The sequence below is a fragment of the Macrotis lagotis genome, chromosome 1 (assembly GCF_037893015.1).
Source record: "Macrotis lagotis isolate mMagLag1 chromosome 1, bilby.v1.9.chrom.fasta, whole genome shotgun sequence".
NCBI lineage: Eukaryota > Metazoa > Chordata > Mammalia > Peramelemorphia > Peramelidae > Macrotis > Macrotis lagotis.
The window spans coordinates 289,882,295-289,898,727 of NC_133658.1; the positions used below are offsets into that span (position 1 = coordinate 289,882,295).

General features: G+C 40.2%; 1 protein-coding gene across 2 annotated transcripts in view; it reads left to right on the forward strand.

The window, feature by feature from the left end:
• Window positions 1-16,433, forward strand: part of FIBCD1 (fibrinogen C domain containing 1) — a 71,956-nt gene that overhangs the window by 42,043 nt on the left and 13,480 nt on the right. For both annotated transcript variants that reach the window (XM_074210906.1, XM_074210907.1), the window contains 2 exons: window positions 6,217-6,313; window positions 15,216-15,395. In XM_074210906.1, the coding sequence (XP_074067007.1) occupies window positions 6,217-6,313; window positions 15,216-15,395 (277 nt within the window). The remainder of the gene's footprint in view (window positions 1-6,216; window positions 6,314-15,215; window positions 15,396-16,433) is intronic.

The window sequence follows — 16,433 nt, forward strand, 5'->3', positions numbered from 1 at the left end:
GGGCAAATTAATATTTTAGTTTAAAATAAATAAATAAATAACTATTTTGTATTTTGGTTTTCTTTTTAACCAAAGAGGGAAATTCATACTTTAAGAACAAAAACGGGAGAAAAAGGGAGAGCAGAGGCCACAGTAATCCCCTGGACCAGCTCTTTCCTCTCTTTTCCTCTCTAAGGAGAACTTTCACTTCTGATCACCTCCTAACTGTCTGACCTTGGGCCTCCTTTTGGCTGATCTATTAGTGTCAGAGTAGCACTGAATACTCCAACCTCTCCTCCACATCTTTTGTTCCTGGTGCCAAGAGTCCTACTTCTGTTCATCTCCATTTACAGCCACCTAGAAAGAAAAGATATGATCACATTTTCAGGGAGGCAGCCCAGGTGCCCAACCATTGACCCACCTGTCCTCCCCACAAAGGGGCTGCTAGAAGAAGCAAAAGAGAAAATGTCAGTGATGTGAAGAGGATCCCTACAGTGTCCTGGAGGGATATAAAAATCCTTCAAAAGTTCTCATATCCATCCTTATCCAGGAAACCTTAGCAGACTCCTCCAGTACCCAATGACTTCTCTTTCCTTTGGCACTTCCTATTCATTTCACAAAGGCAACTAGATGTTGCAGTAAATATAGAGCTTGAACCTGGAGTCAGGAAGGCTCCTCTTTCTGAGTTCAAATATGACCTCAGACCCTTAATAACTGTGTGATCCTGGGTAAGTCACTCTACCCTGTTTGCCTCAGTTTCCTCATCTGTAAAGTGAGCTGGATAAAAAAATGATAAAACCACTTCAGTATCTCTGCCAAGAAAACCTCAAGTAAACTGCCAAATGGGGCCATGATGAGCCAGACATGACTGAACAACAACAATTGAATCTATTCCATGCACATGCTGCTTACGGATGGTCTGGTCTCTGACTATCCCTATACTTGTCTTGTATCTTTCAATTGGAACATAAGTTCCAATATGTTCCTCTATAGAGTTGTGCTCAGGGAAAGTGGTCAGGAAAGATCTGTTGATTTCATTTGACCTGAACAAAACTGGGGCAAAGATAACAAAAAAGAACCTTCAAGATACTAGAGCTGGAAGAGATCCTAGGGGGATCACATCTAGTTGGATCCCCTTATTTTACAAACAAGGAAATGGAGGCCTTTTGAGGTTACATTAAATGACTTATTTACATTCACACAACAATTAGTGGCAGAGTCAGCACTGATTCTGTGTTTTCTAATATCCAGGGCTCTTGATGTTAGACACCACCCTACAACAAGGCAGAATTCTCCTTCTTAATTCCTCCAAAGACAAATTCATAAGTCCTTCAAAGCCAGTTCCTTTAAGAAGCCTTCCCTCAGTGATCTTTCCTTTACTAGGAATTTCCTTAACACAGTTGTATAACATGCCCTGTATAAGGGCATGTTAAAGAAAAAAAAATATATATATATATATACATATATATATATTTCTTTATAGAAAGATGGGACCTCAGAGGTCATCTCATTCAACCCTCTCATTGACTGCTTTGGAACATCAAATTCAAACCAACTCAAGGAGGAATTAGTGAGCAAGTGTTGTATGTCCCGGGGACACTGTGGAAAATTAAAAGAAAAGATAAAAATAATACCTTCCAAGGGGAAGACAATGAATGTTGTATATCTCCTTCACACAACCAACAAAAATGATGCCAGTGCTTGATAGTATATGATGAAGTACTTGGTTGTGTGATATAACTGAGCAATAGCTCAACTAAGCAATTATTAAACAATCAGCAAGCATTTATGTACTGGATACTAGGGATAAAAGCTGAAATTGGAAATAGTCTTTACCTTCAAAGAGTTTATGTTCTACAGGTAGAGAGAAAAAGGACATATACATAAAATAAGTGAACAAATACATAATATAAATATACTTAAGGTAAGTATAGACAATCAACAAATATTTATTACAATACCTCTACATGCCACAGACTATGATAGGTACTAGAAATACTGATAAATCATAGAAGCATATTGAAGCCTACCTATTTCCTATTCTAGAGTGCATATTGCAAAATAATATTAGGTGGTACTTTAGTCTGAAGTTCTTGTTCTAATCTGAATGAGCAACTTTTATTAATCTTTCTTTAAGTACAAGTTCAAAAGACTACCCAGCCCTGAAATCTTTTTATATCATTCTTATCAAGACCTAACCAGTTTCTAAAAGGATAGGTCTTTCAGCCTAGAAAAGAATCCTTGCTAAGTGATTAGGGTTTATGATCTTATTAGGATCAGATAACAGAAGAAAATAGTATTTGATTAACTAAATTAATAGAAGTATCTTTTAGTTTCAACTTCTGACCAGGCTGAAAGAAGACTATTTTGAGGAAATGGTTAAAGAGGGATTGAATTGTTTTAAGAAAATGATTCTGAAAGATCATCCAAAGCTAAGTGGTATTATTCTATTTTATGAATCAAAACTGTTACCTGATTCTTCATCTCAACTTTGTTACTGTTTTTATCTTGAGAAATTTTATCTTTTTGCTTAGTAGTACTATAAATTAAAGGCTCAAATCACTAAAAATGACTAAAATCTCAGATTTTCAAAGGCATGATGGATGCCTACTCCTTTGGGTTTGTTTCTAAGAAGATGCTTAGAATTACTTAATTAACAAATCTGTCTCTGGTAGGTCTATGCCCCAAACAATGAGCACATAATTTTTCTCATATACAGTTAATTGTTAATCTATGTATTCAAAACAAAAGTTAATTTTTTTGGAGGGAGAAGGCTTCTGATTGGGGTCAGAGATTCAGAAAAGAGGATAGCATTTGAACTAGGTTTCAAAGGAAACTGCAGTGGTGGGAGTGAGAAGTGAATGACTAGGCAGAGCATGATGAACTATACGAAGGCAAGGAGATGGGAAAAGGAATGCCAGGAATTGTATAAGGAAAAATGTATAAGGAATAACAAGCAGATCAGTTGGCTGGATCTGTAGAATGTGTTGTTGTTCAGTCATTTTCAGTTATGACGGATTCTCTGTAACTCCATTTGGTATTTTCCTGCCAAAGATACTGGAATGGTTTGCCATTTCTTCTTCCAGCTCATTTTACAGATAAGGAAACTGAGGTCAGCAGATTGAAGTGAGTGGTCTGCAGTCTCATAGTTAGTAAGTGTATGAGGCCAGATTTGAACTCAGGAAGATGAGTTTTCCTGATTCCAAGTCAGCACTCTATCCATTGTGCCATCTAGTTGGCCTGTAGAATGTGTAAGGACGAGTGATGTATAATAAGGCTGGGAAGATGAACTGGAGATTATAAAGAGTTTTCAATGCCAAAAAAGGACTTAGTATTTATTAGTAGAGGCATACTATATGAATTTCAAGAAAGGAAAGGAAGTAGGCTGGAGTAATAGTCAATGAAAACTACAGGGAAGGAGGAAATTTTAGCTCAGTTTTAAAGGATGGATAGGGTTCAAATTGTCAGAGAAGTATGAGGAAACAGTATGAACAAATACATGCCTTCCCTCTCTGCCAACCAGAGGGCATCACTGACTGAGACTTCTCTCTCCACATCTTTCACAGTGCTTGAATTTTCCTCCCTGCTTAATAATAGAATTAGAATTTTTGAATTCAAAGTTACAAAAATAGTTAAAAATAAATGATAATAATTTTTTAAGGCAATACAATAGTACAGAAGAGAAGTGAGAAATGGGGTTAAGATGGGGTTAGTGTGAGTAGAGAGGAGGGGAAGATTCAAGAGATAGTTAAGATACATTTAGCAAGACTTGGAAATGATTAGATATGGGGGTCAATGAGGGCTCATGGCTAGCCAACTCTGCATTTTCCATTAACTATATTTGGATTCCACTGCACCATCATTACCATTTTAGCTTCCTTTTGTGTATTGTCTTTCTCCATTAGATTGCAAACTCTTCGAGGACAGGGACTGCTTCTCCTGAAACAGAATAGACCTTTAATAAGTGTTTATTGTATTTCTTATTCAAAAAAAATAGAATCAGTCATTCTTTTTCAGGGGTACCTAGAGCTAGGGGGATGGACTTTATCATTGTCAAACAATGATATAGAGTATGGCATTTTAGGACATAAATGTTAGAGCTAAAAGGGACCTCAGGGCATAAAACATAGAATATCAGAACAGTATCATAATATAGAATGTTAGAGCTGAAAGTGTCTTTGTAAACTAGTCCAAGAGTTCTTAATCTGGGATTAAATAGATAAATTTCAAATAATCCATAAAATTGTATGGGAAAAATTCATTTTTTTCTAACCTCTAATTGTAATATAACATTTCCTTCAATTATAAATGTAGGCAACAAATATTATTCTGAGGAGACTCTAGGCTTTACTAGACTGGCACAAAAAAATAAAGAACTTCTGATCTAGTTCAATCCCCTCATTTTACAAATAGATACTTGGACCCAGAGTCTCCTTTGGGTCCCTGTGTTTCTGCCAAAGATTAGAACTTTTAGAAAAAAGTGCACGTGCTTAGGCTTCAAATCTCTAACTATCAATACCTTTCCCACTAACATCTCAGATCTTTTCAAATCTTATCGGATTTCCTTCCATGCTGAACCAGCCCTTTCTGAGGATTTTTAAAATTCAATGTCTCATTGGATCTGAGGTACCCGAGCAAGAAAAAGATGTGTCATCTCCTTCCATTTTCCTCATGTAAAAGCTGCCCAAACAATGGAATTTGACATTTCCCCAAAGAAATTAGCAGTCCAGGAGCAAGTGAGTCTGGGAAGCTCCAGTCTGCAAAAGAGAATATTGTTTGAGGTTACAAAAATCAGACCTGAATCAGCCCATTCAATACAAAAAAATGGGGAATTCATACTAACTGCTGGGGTCATTCTTTTCCCATTGCTAGGCCTTGGTTTCTTTATTTGTAAAATGAGTTTGTTGGAATAGATTATTCTAAGGTCTCTTCCAGCACTAAATCCCTCAGATGCCATGATCTCTGGCTAATTGTATATATATATATATATATATATATATATATATATTAGATAGATAGATAGATGGGGTCTCAGTGAGGAAAATTAACTAATACTTATTCTTATTCCATCTCTGATAAATAAAGGGCAAAATAACACAGGAAGGAAGATATCAATGGGAAAGATTTGTCGTGTGTGTGTGTGTGTGTGTGTGTGTATAACAAGAAAGGAACAGAATTGTCAGTGAATCTTGTAAATACTCAAGTCAGCTCTGGCACGAACCAACATGGTATTTATTTCAAAGCAATTTAGCCACTGGGATTCTCAAGTCCCAAATCAAGAATGCTATTAAAAGGAAGTTCTTCAGGCACCACAGGGGCTCATTGGCACACCAGGCACACCTTGGCCAGAGACCTGGGCTTCCCTTTTCATATCTTCTTTCATTCTTCCAAGGGAGAATCTCTATCCCTGGCTCCCTCGGTGACCACTGGCACCTTTGCCAAGGCATGACAGTAATTTGGCTGTTGGCATATCATATAATTAGATTGGATCCTTTGGGAGTCAGGAGACATGAGCAAAGATTTCAACCTCTCATTATTTGTCAATGGAAAGAATATATATTTTTAACAGAATAAGTTTTTTCTTTAAAAAAAAACAGGAAAAGGTCTTGAGATCATTTAGTCTTATTTTAGGTCTTATTTTACAGATGAGGAAATTGAGGACCAAGCAGGGTCTCCAATGAGATGGTAGCAGAAAGAGGACTAGAATCCAGGTCTTCCGATTTTTCTTAAATGAAATACCTTAAGTAGAGCCTCTCTGGAAAGTCCAGAGTACCTAGGCCTTAAGGATCTCAGGGACCCACTCTAGAATCACAGACAAAGAGTTGGAACTGATATCAAATGCCATTGAATCCAATATGATCATTTTTTTTTAACCAATAAGGAAACCAGGATGTAAGGAAATTAAGTGACTGGCATAGCCAGAATCTCCAGGTCCTCTCGTCCTTGTGCCAGAGTTCTTTCCCAAGGAATCCAGGACACAAAGATTCATCTGTGGTTCCAGGTTAACTAGGAAATTTTGCTAAAAAAACTGGGTTTCATTAGGGAAAGAGCTTTCGGAGAGTTGATCTTGAGGCCACATCAAATCATGTCAGCCTAGAACCCACAACCCACAACCCACAGACTGATGGCAACTTACCTGCTCCTGTCCTCTGGAAATGGGAGAGAAGACAGGTGTTTCATTTCTCCTCTGGGATTCTGGTCCTTAATTCTCCCACCTCATTGGTCTTTCTTTCACAGGTTTTTCAGCGTCGGGAGGATGGTTCTGTCAACTTCTTCCGAGGCTGGGAGGCCTATAGAGATGGCTTTGGCAAACTCACTGGAGAACACTGGTTAGGTATGTATCCCTTATTGACCTCCTACATCATTGTGAGCCTTGGTCATTTTACTCTTAGGCATCCTATACATTTTGAGGTGGTAAAATTAATTTGCTGGATGAATAAATGAACAAATCTATGCATGAATGAATGAGAGTGATGAAACTTATATTTTCAAAGTGTTTACCTGAATATGATTTTAAATAGTACCTTCAAGTACTCTTATGCACTTCAAGTATTTCAAATACTATTATGAAGTAGGAGTTGGAAAAGGTAATATTATTCTTAATTGATAGATGAAGAAATCCAAGGCCCAGAAAGGTCATCTAGTGAGTCTGTTATAGAACCAGGACAAGAAGCCGGGGATAACTTCCAAAAATCTCTCCCAGCTCTAAAGCTATGATGCAATGATCTCCAAATTCTCACACTAGTGCCTTATATGTGTAGGCCTGAAACCTACAGTTTTGCTGAGTAATAACAATATTAATTATTAATATTTCTATAGCTCCTTTAAAATTTGCAAAACTCTTTTTCATCAAATCATTTGATGTCTGTTAAAAGTAAAGAGAAGTTTTTATAAATGCTAATGTATAAAAGGAAGGAGGAGAGAATGACCAAAAGACCCAAAGGTCAACAAAAATGTCTCCCCCTCCCCAGCAGGGACTCCAGACACATCCTCCCTTTCTACCTTTAAGCCTTTGAGAGTTGGCAGTAACCAGGGAGAAAGAGACCTCCTCGTGGTAGGAGGCTTCCTGGTATGCTGTCATAATCCTATATCCATCTGCTTCTATTTGTTGTTGTTGTTGTTTAGTTGATTGTCTGTCTGTTTCCATTTGGAGTTTTCTTGGCAGAGATACTGGAGTGGTTTGCCATTTCCTTCTCCAACTCATTTTACAGACAAGGAAACTGAAGCAAGCAGGGCTCAGTGACTTGTCCAGGGTCACTTAGCTAGCGTCTTGAGGCAAATTTGAGTTCAAAACTTCCTAACTGGAGGTCTAGTGGTCTATCCACTCCCTCCCAAAGTATTTGTTAAGTGACCAATGGTGACTTACAGGTATCGAACAATCCTTCCTTCAAAAAACTGTCAGATCATTTGGGGAGATAGGGACGACTATCTGACAAGTTAAATAATAAGACCATACTTAATTAGTTTCCAAATAGGTAACAAAGACCATGAAAGGTTGGGTCTGAAGTTGAAGAGGAACAAACTTCCCTGTGATGTGTATTACCTTTGTGACCTTGTGGGAAAGTCACTTGACAGCCTGTTTCCTCATCTGTAAAATGATGTGTGGGATTTGGTCTTTAGAACCACTATGATTCTATGTGACAGGCAATGTGGCATAGTAGATAAAAATCAAGAAAATCTGGTTTCAAGTTTTGCCTCTGATGCAAGACTGTATGACCCTCGACAAGTCACTAACTTTTCAGATTCAACCCCAAGGCAACCATCTGGAATTTTTAAGCTGTAGATTCATTGCTTTTTTGCTTTAGAAGAAAACATTTCTTTCTCTGAAGTTCAGTCCTCTAATGAAATATAGTCTCAAGGTTACAATGTAGACCATAAACCTAAACAAGTTAGAAGGAGGATATGATCCATCTGTTTGGGCTGGCCTGGGGTGCTGATCACGGAAGACTCTCTGGTTGAGGTGGACTAAGACCTGGCCTTCAAAGAAGGGCAATATTTGGAGAGGCCATGAGAAAAAAAACAAAAAATAACTGGGTATTGTGGGTCCCAGAAAAGTTAGAAGTCAGGGATTCTTAACCTTTTTTAAAAAAATATATCATAATATCATGGATCTCTTGGGCAGGCTGATGAAGCCTATGAAGCTCATCTCAGAAATTATACCTTTAAATACATTTAGATAAAATATACAGAATTATAAAGGAAACATTATATTGGAGCAGTTATAAAACTGTTTTTTAAAAAAACCCACATCAGTGCTAGAGTAATATAGCGAGGAGTAGGTATATATATTAACTAAAGTAATTTGAAGTTGTGATGAACATAAATGATATTCCAAGATAGCTGTAACAACTATAATATGGTATGAAAATATCTGTGATTTCTCTTGGTGACAATGCCACAGGTGCTGCTGTTACTATCGTGGTTTGCCGTCTATGTTCTTAATTGAACGAAATACTAAAATTTAGTTACAGATTAGTAAAAAGAAAAGTATAATTCCCCCCCATCCAAGTTCAAGGTCCCCTTGTGTTCTATGCATCTCGGGTTGTGAACCTCTGGTGTAAGCAAAGTCCTGCAGGGAGGAGAATCGAGTAGGAATGGAAAGGAGACCTAGCTGGCTGTGGTGGGCAGGCTCCCCCGAGGGGACTGCGGAGATAAGGAGGGAGAGGCAGGGGGGCCCAGAGGGGCTCGAGCTTGGCTTGTCTGGCGCAGCGGTGAGGCCCGGGAGGAGAGGAGGCAGAGCAGAGCTCGCCGAGGTGCAGCCGCGACCCGGGGCTCTGCACTGTTCTCCGCTTCCATCGGGGGGACAAAAGGTCCTTGAGGGAAGCGGTGTGCCGGGGAAGGCAGAGAAGAAAGCAGAGGGGAGGGCAGGGGCGGGGAGGCGAGGTGCGGCGCTCCCTGGCATCTCCCCCCATCTCCCTTTGCAGCAGAGTGGAGCTGTTCTGGCTGCGGCGCTGGTATTAAGGCATCTTAATTGAAATCTATCCGCAGCTTCGCAAAGGTGCGGGAAGGAGCCGTTTAGTCGGTCCTGATTAGCTCTTGGCAGGCGCTGGCAGCCCTGATGTGAATGTCAAAGCGAGAGGGGCGGCAGCTCCGCCACGCGAGCCCCCGCAAACTTCCCGTCGGTGTGCGGTGGGGAATTGATTTTTAAGCCCACCCAACTCTCCCCATTGCCCCCGCTCCTCCAGCTCTTCCTCGCCTTTTAATGTGAGTTCTTGGGGAGGTGGGTGATGGCTCCAACACCAAGCCCAGGGGAGGGGCTGGGAGCAGAATGAAGGAGCAGTTAATTAAAGCGTGTAAAGGTGATGGGGGACCCGGGTGGGAAACAATAAGGGCAAATCAATAAGGGTCTGGAGAGAAGAAAGCTCGGGCTGGGAGAAAGGAGGAATCAACCCTTCCCCCCCTCTACCCCTCCTCCTTTCTCTTCTTCTTCCTCTTAAGGAGGGTTGGGAGGGAGTTGGTAAGACCAGGGAAGAAAATTATATTGAAAATAATTTCGTAACTCCTACAGAATCTAAGGGACACCTCAACCCTTGGGAACCCTGTGAACAAGATGGGACAGATTTATAATCAGTGATCTCTTAGAACCCGGGGTCCCTAAGGTCCCTTGAACTTAAAACTAGCTGAATCAGAGATTTAAAGCTGGAAGGAACCTTTTCAGATTGTAGGATGGAATAGTTAGAGATGGAAGAGACCTTGAAGGTGATGGAATCAAACCCCCTCAATATACTGATGAGGAAATTGGACCCAGGGTCCAAAGTGACTTGCCCAGGGTCATACAGATAATAAGAAGATTTCATCTATATAGATTTACAAGCTGAGCCCCAGAGCCACGAAAAGGCTTGGTCACCCAGGTGGTAGCTGACAGTATTAGGATTTTAAAATGCGATCCTCTGGTTCTGCAAATGGCCTTCCAAGTTTGTCCTCAGGATTAATTATTTTCATTTTCAACAATCTTCCTCGCTCCCCCCCCCCCCCCAAAAAAAAACACCCAGAACTTTCTAGCTGCTCCATTCCTGGGAGTAGAGCATATATTAAATTCATTCTCATTCAAGTTTGCAACATGAGAATTTACATTTTGAGAGACTCAAGGGAGTGAGCAATGTTCACCCAAAAGACTGATTCATTAAAAGTAGATTTCCAGGCATCAGGGACAGGCTAATGGGGGAGATGTTTCAAGAAGGGGGGTGGGACCTTCCTCTAGCCCCACTGAATTTCCATCTGGTCACTTATAGAATCTTAGTGATTTACAGATGAGGAAACTGAAGGTCTGAGAGGTCAAGGGACTTACCTAGTGTTGCATACTTATCCCATTCTTTCTTTGTATGTCCTGTCCTTATCTTATCTCCAATTAGTAAGCTCCTTCAAGGGGACAGGAGGGAAAGATTTTTTTTTTCATTTCTGTAGCCCTTCACAGTGTCCTGGACACTGTTGGCTATTAGTCAAGTTTTACTAAATGAATGGATGAATGAATGCTGGCAGAATGTAGCAATTCTGTGGAAGGAAAGAGGGTTTGGTTCTTGGAAAAGTCTGAAACTAAGGCAAAGCCAGGAGGAGGAAATGAAGGACACTTATGGGAGGGATTCATAAAGAATGGCATGGAAGTTTTAAGTAGTGAAAGTAGTGAAGGCAAAGGGATAGTCAATGTGGAGTTATGACCAGGGTGGAGGGACCTTAATATTGTCACAAGCTTTCTCCTTTCTCCTCTTTACAGTCAGGCCATCTGCTCATTGTAAGCAGGAGGACAACTAAGAAAGCCATACAACTTGTTTTGGTTTTTTTTTTTTAAAGGATGAACAGTTTTCACCCTAAGAAGTTTAAAGCATAGGTTTTGTTGTAATAATAATAATAATAATAATAATAATAATAATAATAATACTGTTTTATGATAAGAGCAATTTTTTGTTGTTCAATCATTTCAGATGTGTACAACTCTTTGTGACCCCCTTTGGTGTTTTCTTGTCAGAGATACTACAGTGGTTTGCCATTTCCTTCTCTAGTTCCTTTTATAAATGAGGAGATTGAAGCAAAGAAAGTGAAGTTGACTTGCCTGGGGTCACACAACTACTAAGTTTTTGAGCCAGATTGAAATCAGGAAAATAATATTCCTGCCACCAGGCCCACTCTATCCATTGTACCACCTAGCTATCTCAACAAGAGCAATTAAGGAGTTTGTTTTAGTTATTTTCTTGTAAATATGTTCATGACAAATTTCAAAATGGTGGGATGTCAGCTATCTTCAATTATTTGAAGTACTATATGTAGAAGAGGGGTCAGATTTATTCTTTTTGATTTCTAAGGAAAGAACCTAGGTAGTAAAAGAATAGATATCACAAGGAAAAAAACCAGGCTCCATATTAGCACAAGCCTTCTAATCATGGGAACTGTCCACAAATGAAGGGCTGTCATAGGAGACACTGGGATCCCTCCCACTGAAGGCCTTCAGGTCAAGGATAGGTGATAGATGATCATGTCATGCATATGAGAATGGGGATGACCTGTCGGTCATGGATTGGTCTAGCTAGCCACTGAGGTCCCTTCCAACTTTAACATTCAGTGAGTCTGTGAATGGCAATTGGCATTTGTGTGATATATGTGAGTTTTAAAGACTTGTTGGAAAATTCAGTCATTGGAGAGATATAGTTTAAAGTAAACAATCTAAAAGCATATGTAGCCACTGATGAGCACTTAGTGAGTTTAAGTTAAAAATTATGAGGACACCTGACCTACAAGATGGAGAAAATGAAGTATAGAAATCTGTGTGCTTGTGGGTCAACTTGTGGGACATCAGTCTCCAAAGTGCATAGGCACTGATGGCAAACATCTTGAATGGTTGGTTCATTGTTATGTGCTGTCATCAATTAATAACAGAATTTTGATTAGTGTCCAATATATTTATTTCTGCTTCTTTGATACTTTGAAGACTGGCATTTTATTGATGTACCTCTTCCCAGTGTTGCTGATTGTAACCACCTATGCCTTCTCCAGCTTTGCAACTTTCATCCATCATCTCCCATAAATCCTTTAGAAAGAGGCCCATCCAGGGGTGGCTAGGTGGTGTAGTGGATAGAACACTGGTCCTGGAGTCAGGAGTACCTGAGTTCAAATCCAGCCTCAGACCCTTAATAATTACCTAGCTGTGTGGCCTTGGGCAAGCCACTTAACCCCATTGCCTTGTAAAAAAAAAAGCCTAAAAATAAAAGGAGAAAACAGAGGTCCATCCAAGGTGCTGGCAACCTTCCTCTAGAAATGAACATTTCATGGAAACCAATGGAGCATGTGGGCTCTTCAGTGGTTCTCTCTCCCTTTCTTCCTCTTTCTCTCTCCTTCCCTCTCCCTCTTTCTTTCTCTCTGTTCCCCTTAATGATGACTGATCTATGTCCTTTAATACTCATACTTATTTTTGATCATAGTCTTTTCCTTCATAATTATTCATTAGTCACATATTGTTGCTAGTCCGTTGTTCTTTGAATGACCTGTAACTTGAATTCTTCAGACAGTTTGCTATATTCCATGACTCACAGTCATATAGCACCCCCAGGAGAATATTTATTCATAAAATATGACTCTTTCCTACTGAAATTACCTCTTTTTTGGCCCAAACCTATCACACAGCCCTGGGCATTACAGGAGAGAGAACTGAGTATAGCAGGGTTCCAACAGCAAGTTAGCAGCAGTAACAAAAGATTGGCAACTACTAACCTAGACATTTTGTCTTCTTTCAGTTGGAACTAGGAGGGGGGAGATTTCTCACTGAAGCTGGAAAAGGGAAGATTATTACTTTTCTTCTTTTCCCATTAAAATGCACACATTAAAAGCTCGGGGCTTAGAGTTCTAGGAAGAGAGGCAGGAGGGAGAGATGGTGAGAGATGTAAACCTCACTGATGAAATGTCACTTGCTGCTGATAACTCATAAGGTGTTTAATTAAATGCCCTCTTAATCAAGAGCTAATCAAACCAGCAGGAAAGCTATATGTGGGGGGTAGTTATGTGTTCATGTGCATTTGCGGCAGGAGAGGGGGGTTGGGGGGTGCTCACGCATGCAGTGTCTGAAGTCAGTCCTACACAGAGGTGAAGCATGCTAAAAGAAGGAAGGGAATGAGAAAGTAGATGAATTTCAGACCTGGAAGAGACTTTAAAATGGAATAAATAGTAGAGCTTGAAGGAGCTTTAAACCAGAGAACATCAAAGTAATCAAGGATTATAGAATAGTAGAATATCAGAACCAAAGGGGACCTTAGGATACAGAAGGAACATTCTATTGCGAACTTGGGAGAAATTTTGGAGAGAATTTGGGTTATTACAAGACCATAGCAAATGTGGAAAGGGTGGGTATCCCCTTCTGCTGTCACTTTCTTAATATTAGTAAAATTGGGGAATAACTCCTAGCCATGTGTCTATCTAAGAATATTTTCTGTTATGATTTGGGGACAGGAGGGAGTAAGAGGTTTTAGCTCCACCTGTCATATTAATGATGACAGGTGAATTAACTTAGAGAAGTCATATCTTCTTCTTGGCCTCAACTTTCCCCATCTGTAAAGTGGAAGTGGAATGAGGAAAGGGATTTGAATAGTGGACCTTTAAAGTTATTTCTAGCTCTGTTATTATTTTGTATCCTAAGATCCCTCTCATTTCTGATATTCTACAATCTAATGTCCTTGATAGCACTGATAGTCTGTGATTTTTAAAGTTCCTTCCATCTCTAATATTTCATGTTGATATCTCTTCCATCTCTAGCATTCTGTTTTAAGGTCCCTTTGAGCTCTAACACTGTAAGATCCAAGGTCACTTTTGGCTTTATCATTTTATATCCTAGTCATTCTAAAATAGTCCAATAATCCACCAGATTTTTGGGGGTAAAGTTTTTGTCTTATGTTTTGTATGAAACCTGTGGGTTCTTAGAAGTAAGGCACCTTCCACCAAGGCAGAGTGGCAGTTCATCAGTAACTTTTAGTCATAGGTAGTTGCCTTAGACATTGAGAGATAAGTTGCCTTGCCCCTGGTCACAGGTGAGTGTACCTCAAAAGGGAGGCTTGAACCTTGAATCAGGTCTTTCTGACTATTCATTCTACCTCTTTCATAAGAGGTATTTAATAAAAAAAATATCTTTGAGGTAGAGAGGAAACTGGAGGGGGGATTTTCCAGAGATTACTCTCTTCTGTCAGGCAATAGATCCATTATGAATAGACATACACAGGAAGAAGGGGGCAGCTAGGTGGTATAATGGATAGCGTGCTGGGACTGGAGTCAGGAAAACTCATCCTTCTGAGTTCAAATCTGACTTGTGTGTGACTAGATAAGTGACGTAACCCTGTTTGCCTCAGTTTGTGGCAAATCACTTCAGTATCTCTGCCAAGAAGACCCCAGACATAACTAAAGATGATTGAGCCAAATTTGTTGTTTGTTGATCATCCTTCATACTTGAAGGGGGAGCAAAATGACATTAGTATGTTGGGGACATGGGATATTAGTTTTATTGTGACTGATCAGACTAATATGAGTTCAGACAGCTCTACCACAGGTCAGTCACAAATAATCCATTTGAACATTTAGGATGGAGATATTTCTAGATTTGAGCATCTCATGTTTTCTTTGTGTTACTGTCATTCTGCATTGCTTATAGAGCATAGTACCTTCTTTAAACAATGCATACTCATCCTGGGCCATCCTGGGCCATCATCTCCCATGTATTACAATCAACACTAAAGTTATTCGGAGAGATCTTGTGTTCTTGTATTACTTCTTCTGATCTCTGTGTGAGTGCTTGCCTCGTGTGAATTCTCCATAAAATAGTCTTTTAGGTAAACATATATTTAGCAGTCAGACTACATAGCCAGCCCATCAGAGATGTACTCTTTGAAGCAGATAGAGTTGAATGTTTGGCAGTTCAGCTTGAGAAAGGACCTCAGCATCCAGTACCTTCTCCAGCCAGGTGATCTTCAAAGTCTTCCTAAAACAATTCAATAGAGGCAATTTGGTTTCCTGACACTGCCCAGGTTTTCCAGGTATACAATAATGAGATCAGCACAATGACCCTATAGACCTTCAGTTGACTGAATAACATATAGGAAGAATAAAGTAGCACCGGGGTTAAAGGGGGCTAACCTACCCATTTCCCCTCGGGAGCATTGTTCTGCTTTCTGTAACCACAATACTTGGTTTGTCTTGCTCCTTAGTTCCCAGGATGTACCAGACTCTCCACAATCCCCATCTCTCTCCCTTGTCTTCCTTGTTCTTAGGGCTCAAGAGGATTCATGCTCTAACCATGCAGGCCACCTATGAGCTACACATAGATTTGGAGGACTTTGACAATGGCACAGCCTATGCCCACTATGGAAACTTTGCTGTGGGATTATTCTCTGTGGACCCAGAGGAGGATGGCTACCCAATCACCATTGCTGACTACTCTGGAACTGCAGGTATGATGTGGGATGGACTGCTCAGCAAGGTCCAGTTTGGATATTGATGGACCAAGGAATTTGTATCAGAATCATCCAATGGTGACCAGGCAGATACAGAACATATGTGTTCCAAATACACATTCTCCCCATCATCAGAGTCCTGTTGTGTTAGCCTTTGGTGCTTGACCTAAAAGCTCTTTTCTTAAATCTAGAATCTGGAAGAGGAAACATGAGGCATAAAAGCAGAATTAACCTAAGGGTAAAAGAACAAATCAAAATAAGCGCTAAGATTCTGTGTTTGGGGGATGGAGAAGGAAGAGAAGCTGGTACTCAGGTCTTAGTCCCTCCTATTTCCTTTACACCATTTCCATGGGGGTTAAGGCTGAACCTCCCTTTTCCTCTTAGGCTACCTATCTGCCAAGTCCTACAATGTTCATTTTCACCCACTTTTATCTTTATACTATGATGAGGTCACCTTTTAAACTCCCATCGCCAAGCATGAACCCCTCTTTCCACAATCCCCTGGACTACTTCTATTTTCTTTCTGTTTCCTGGGGATGAAGCCTCCAAGTCCCAACCACCCCCCCCCACCCAGTACACTCTCTCTCTCTCTCTCTCTCTCTCTCTCTCTCTCTCTCTCTCTCTCTCTCTCTCTCTCACACACACACACACACACACACACACACACACATTCACACATTCACAATCCCATGGTTTCTTTAATCCTAATGATGATCCATAGGACTAAAGCTTATCCAGATATGGAGTGCATGAAGAAGAAAACAAATCCATTAAGGTCAGTTCAGATGTAACCTTGGATGGACGGGCTAGTGCCATATCTGGCCACTCTCCTGAATGCAAATAATCATTAAGACAGTTGGTGAATCCTGGCTGTTCATGGTGAGAATTCTGGGAACTGTCTTGACAAGGGTATGAGGATACCTTGTATAGGGTACAGAGAATAAGGGCTAGGAAGGCAGTGGAAGTCTGTGCCCCAAAGAACCTGGGGTGGAAAGAACTCTGCACTAGGAGTCAGTAATCCTGACCTTCACCAAA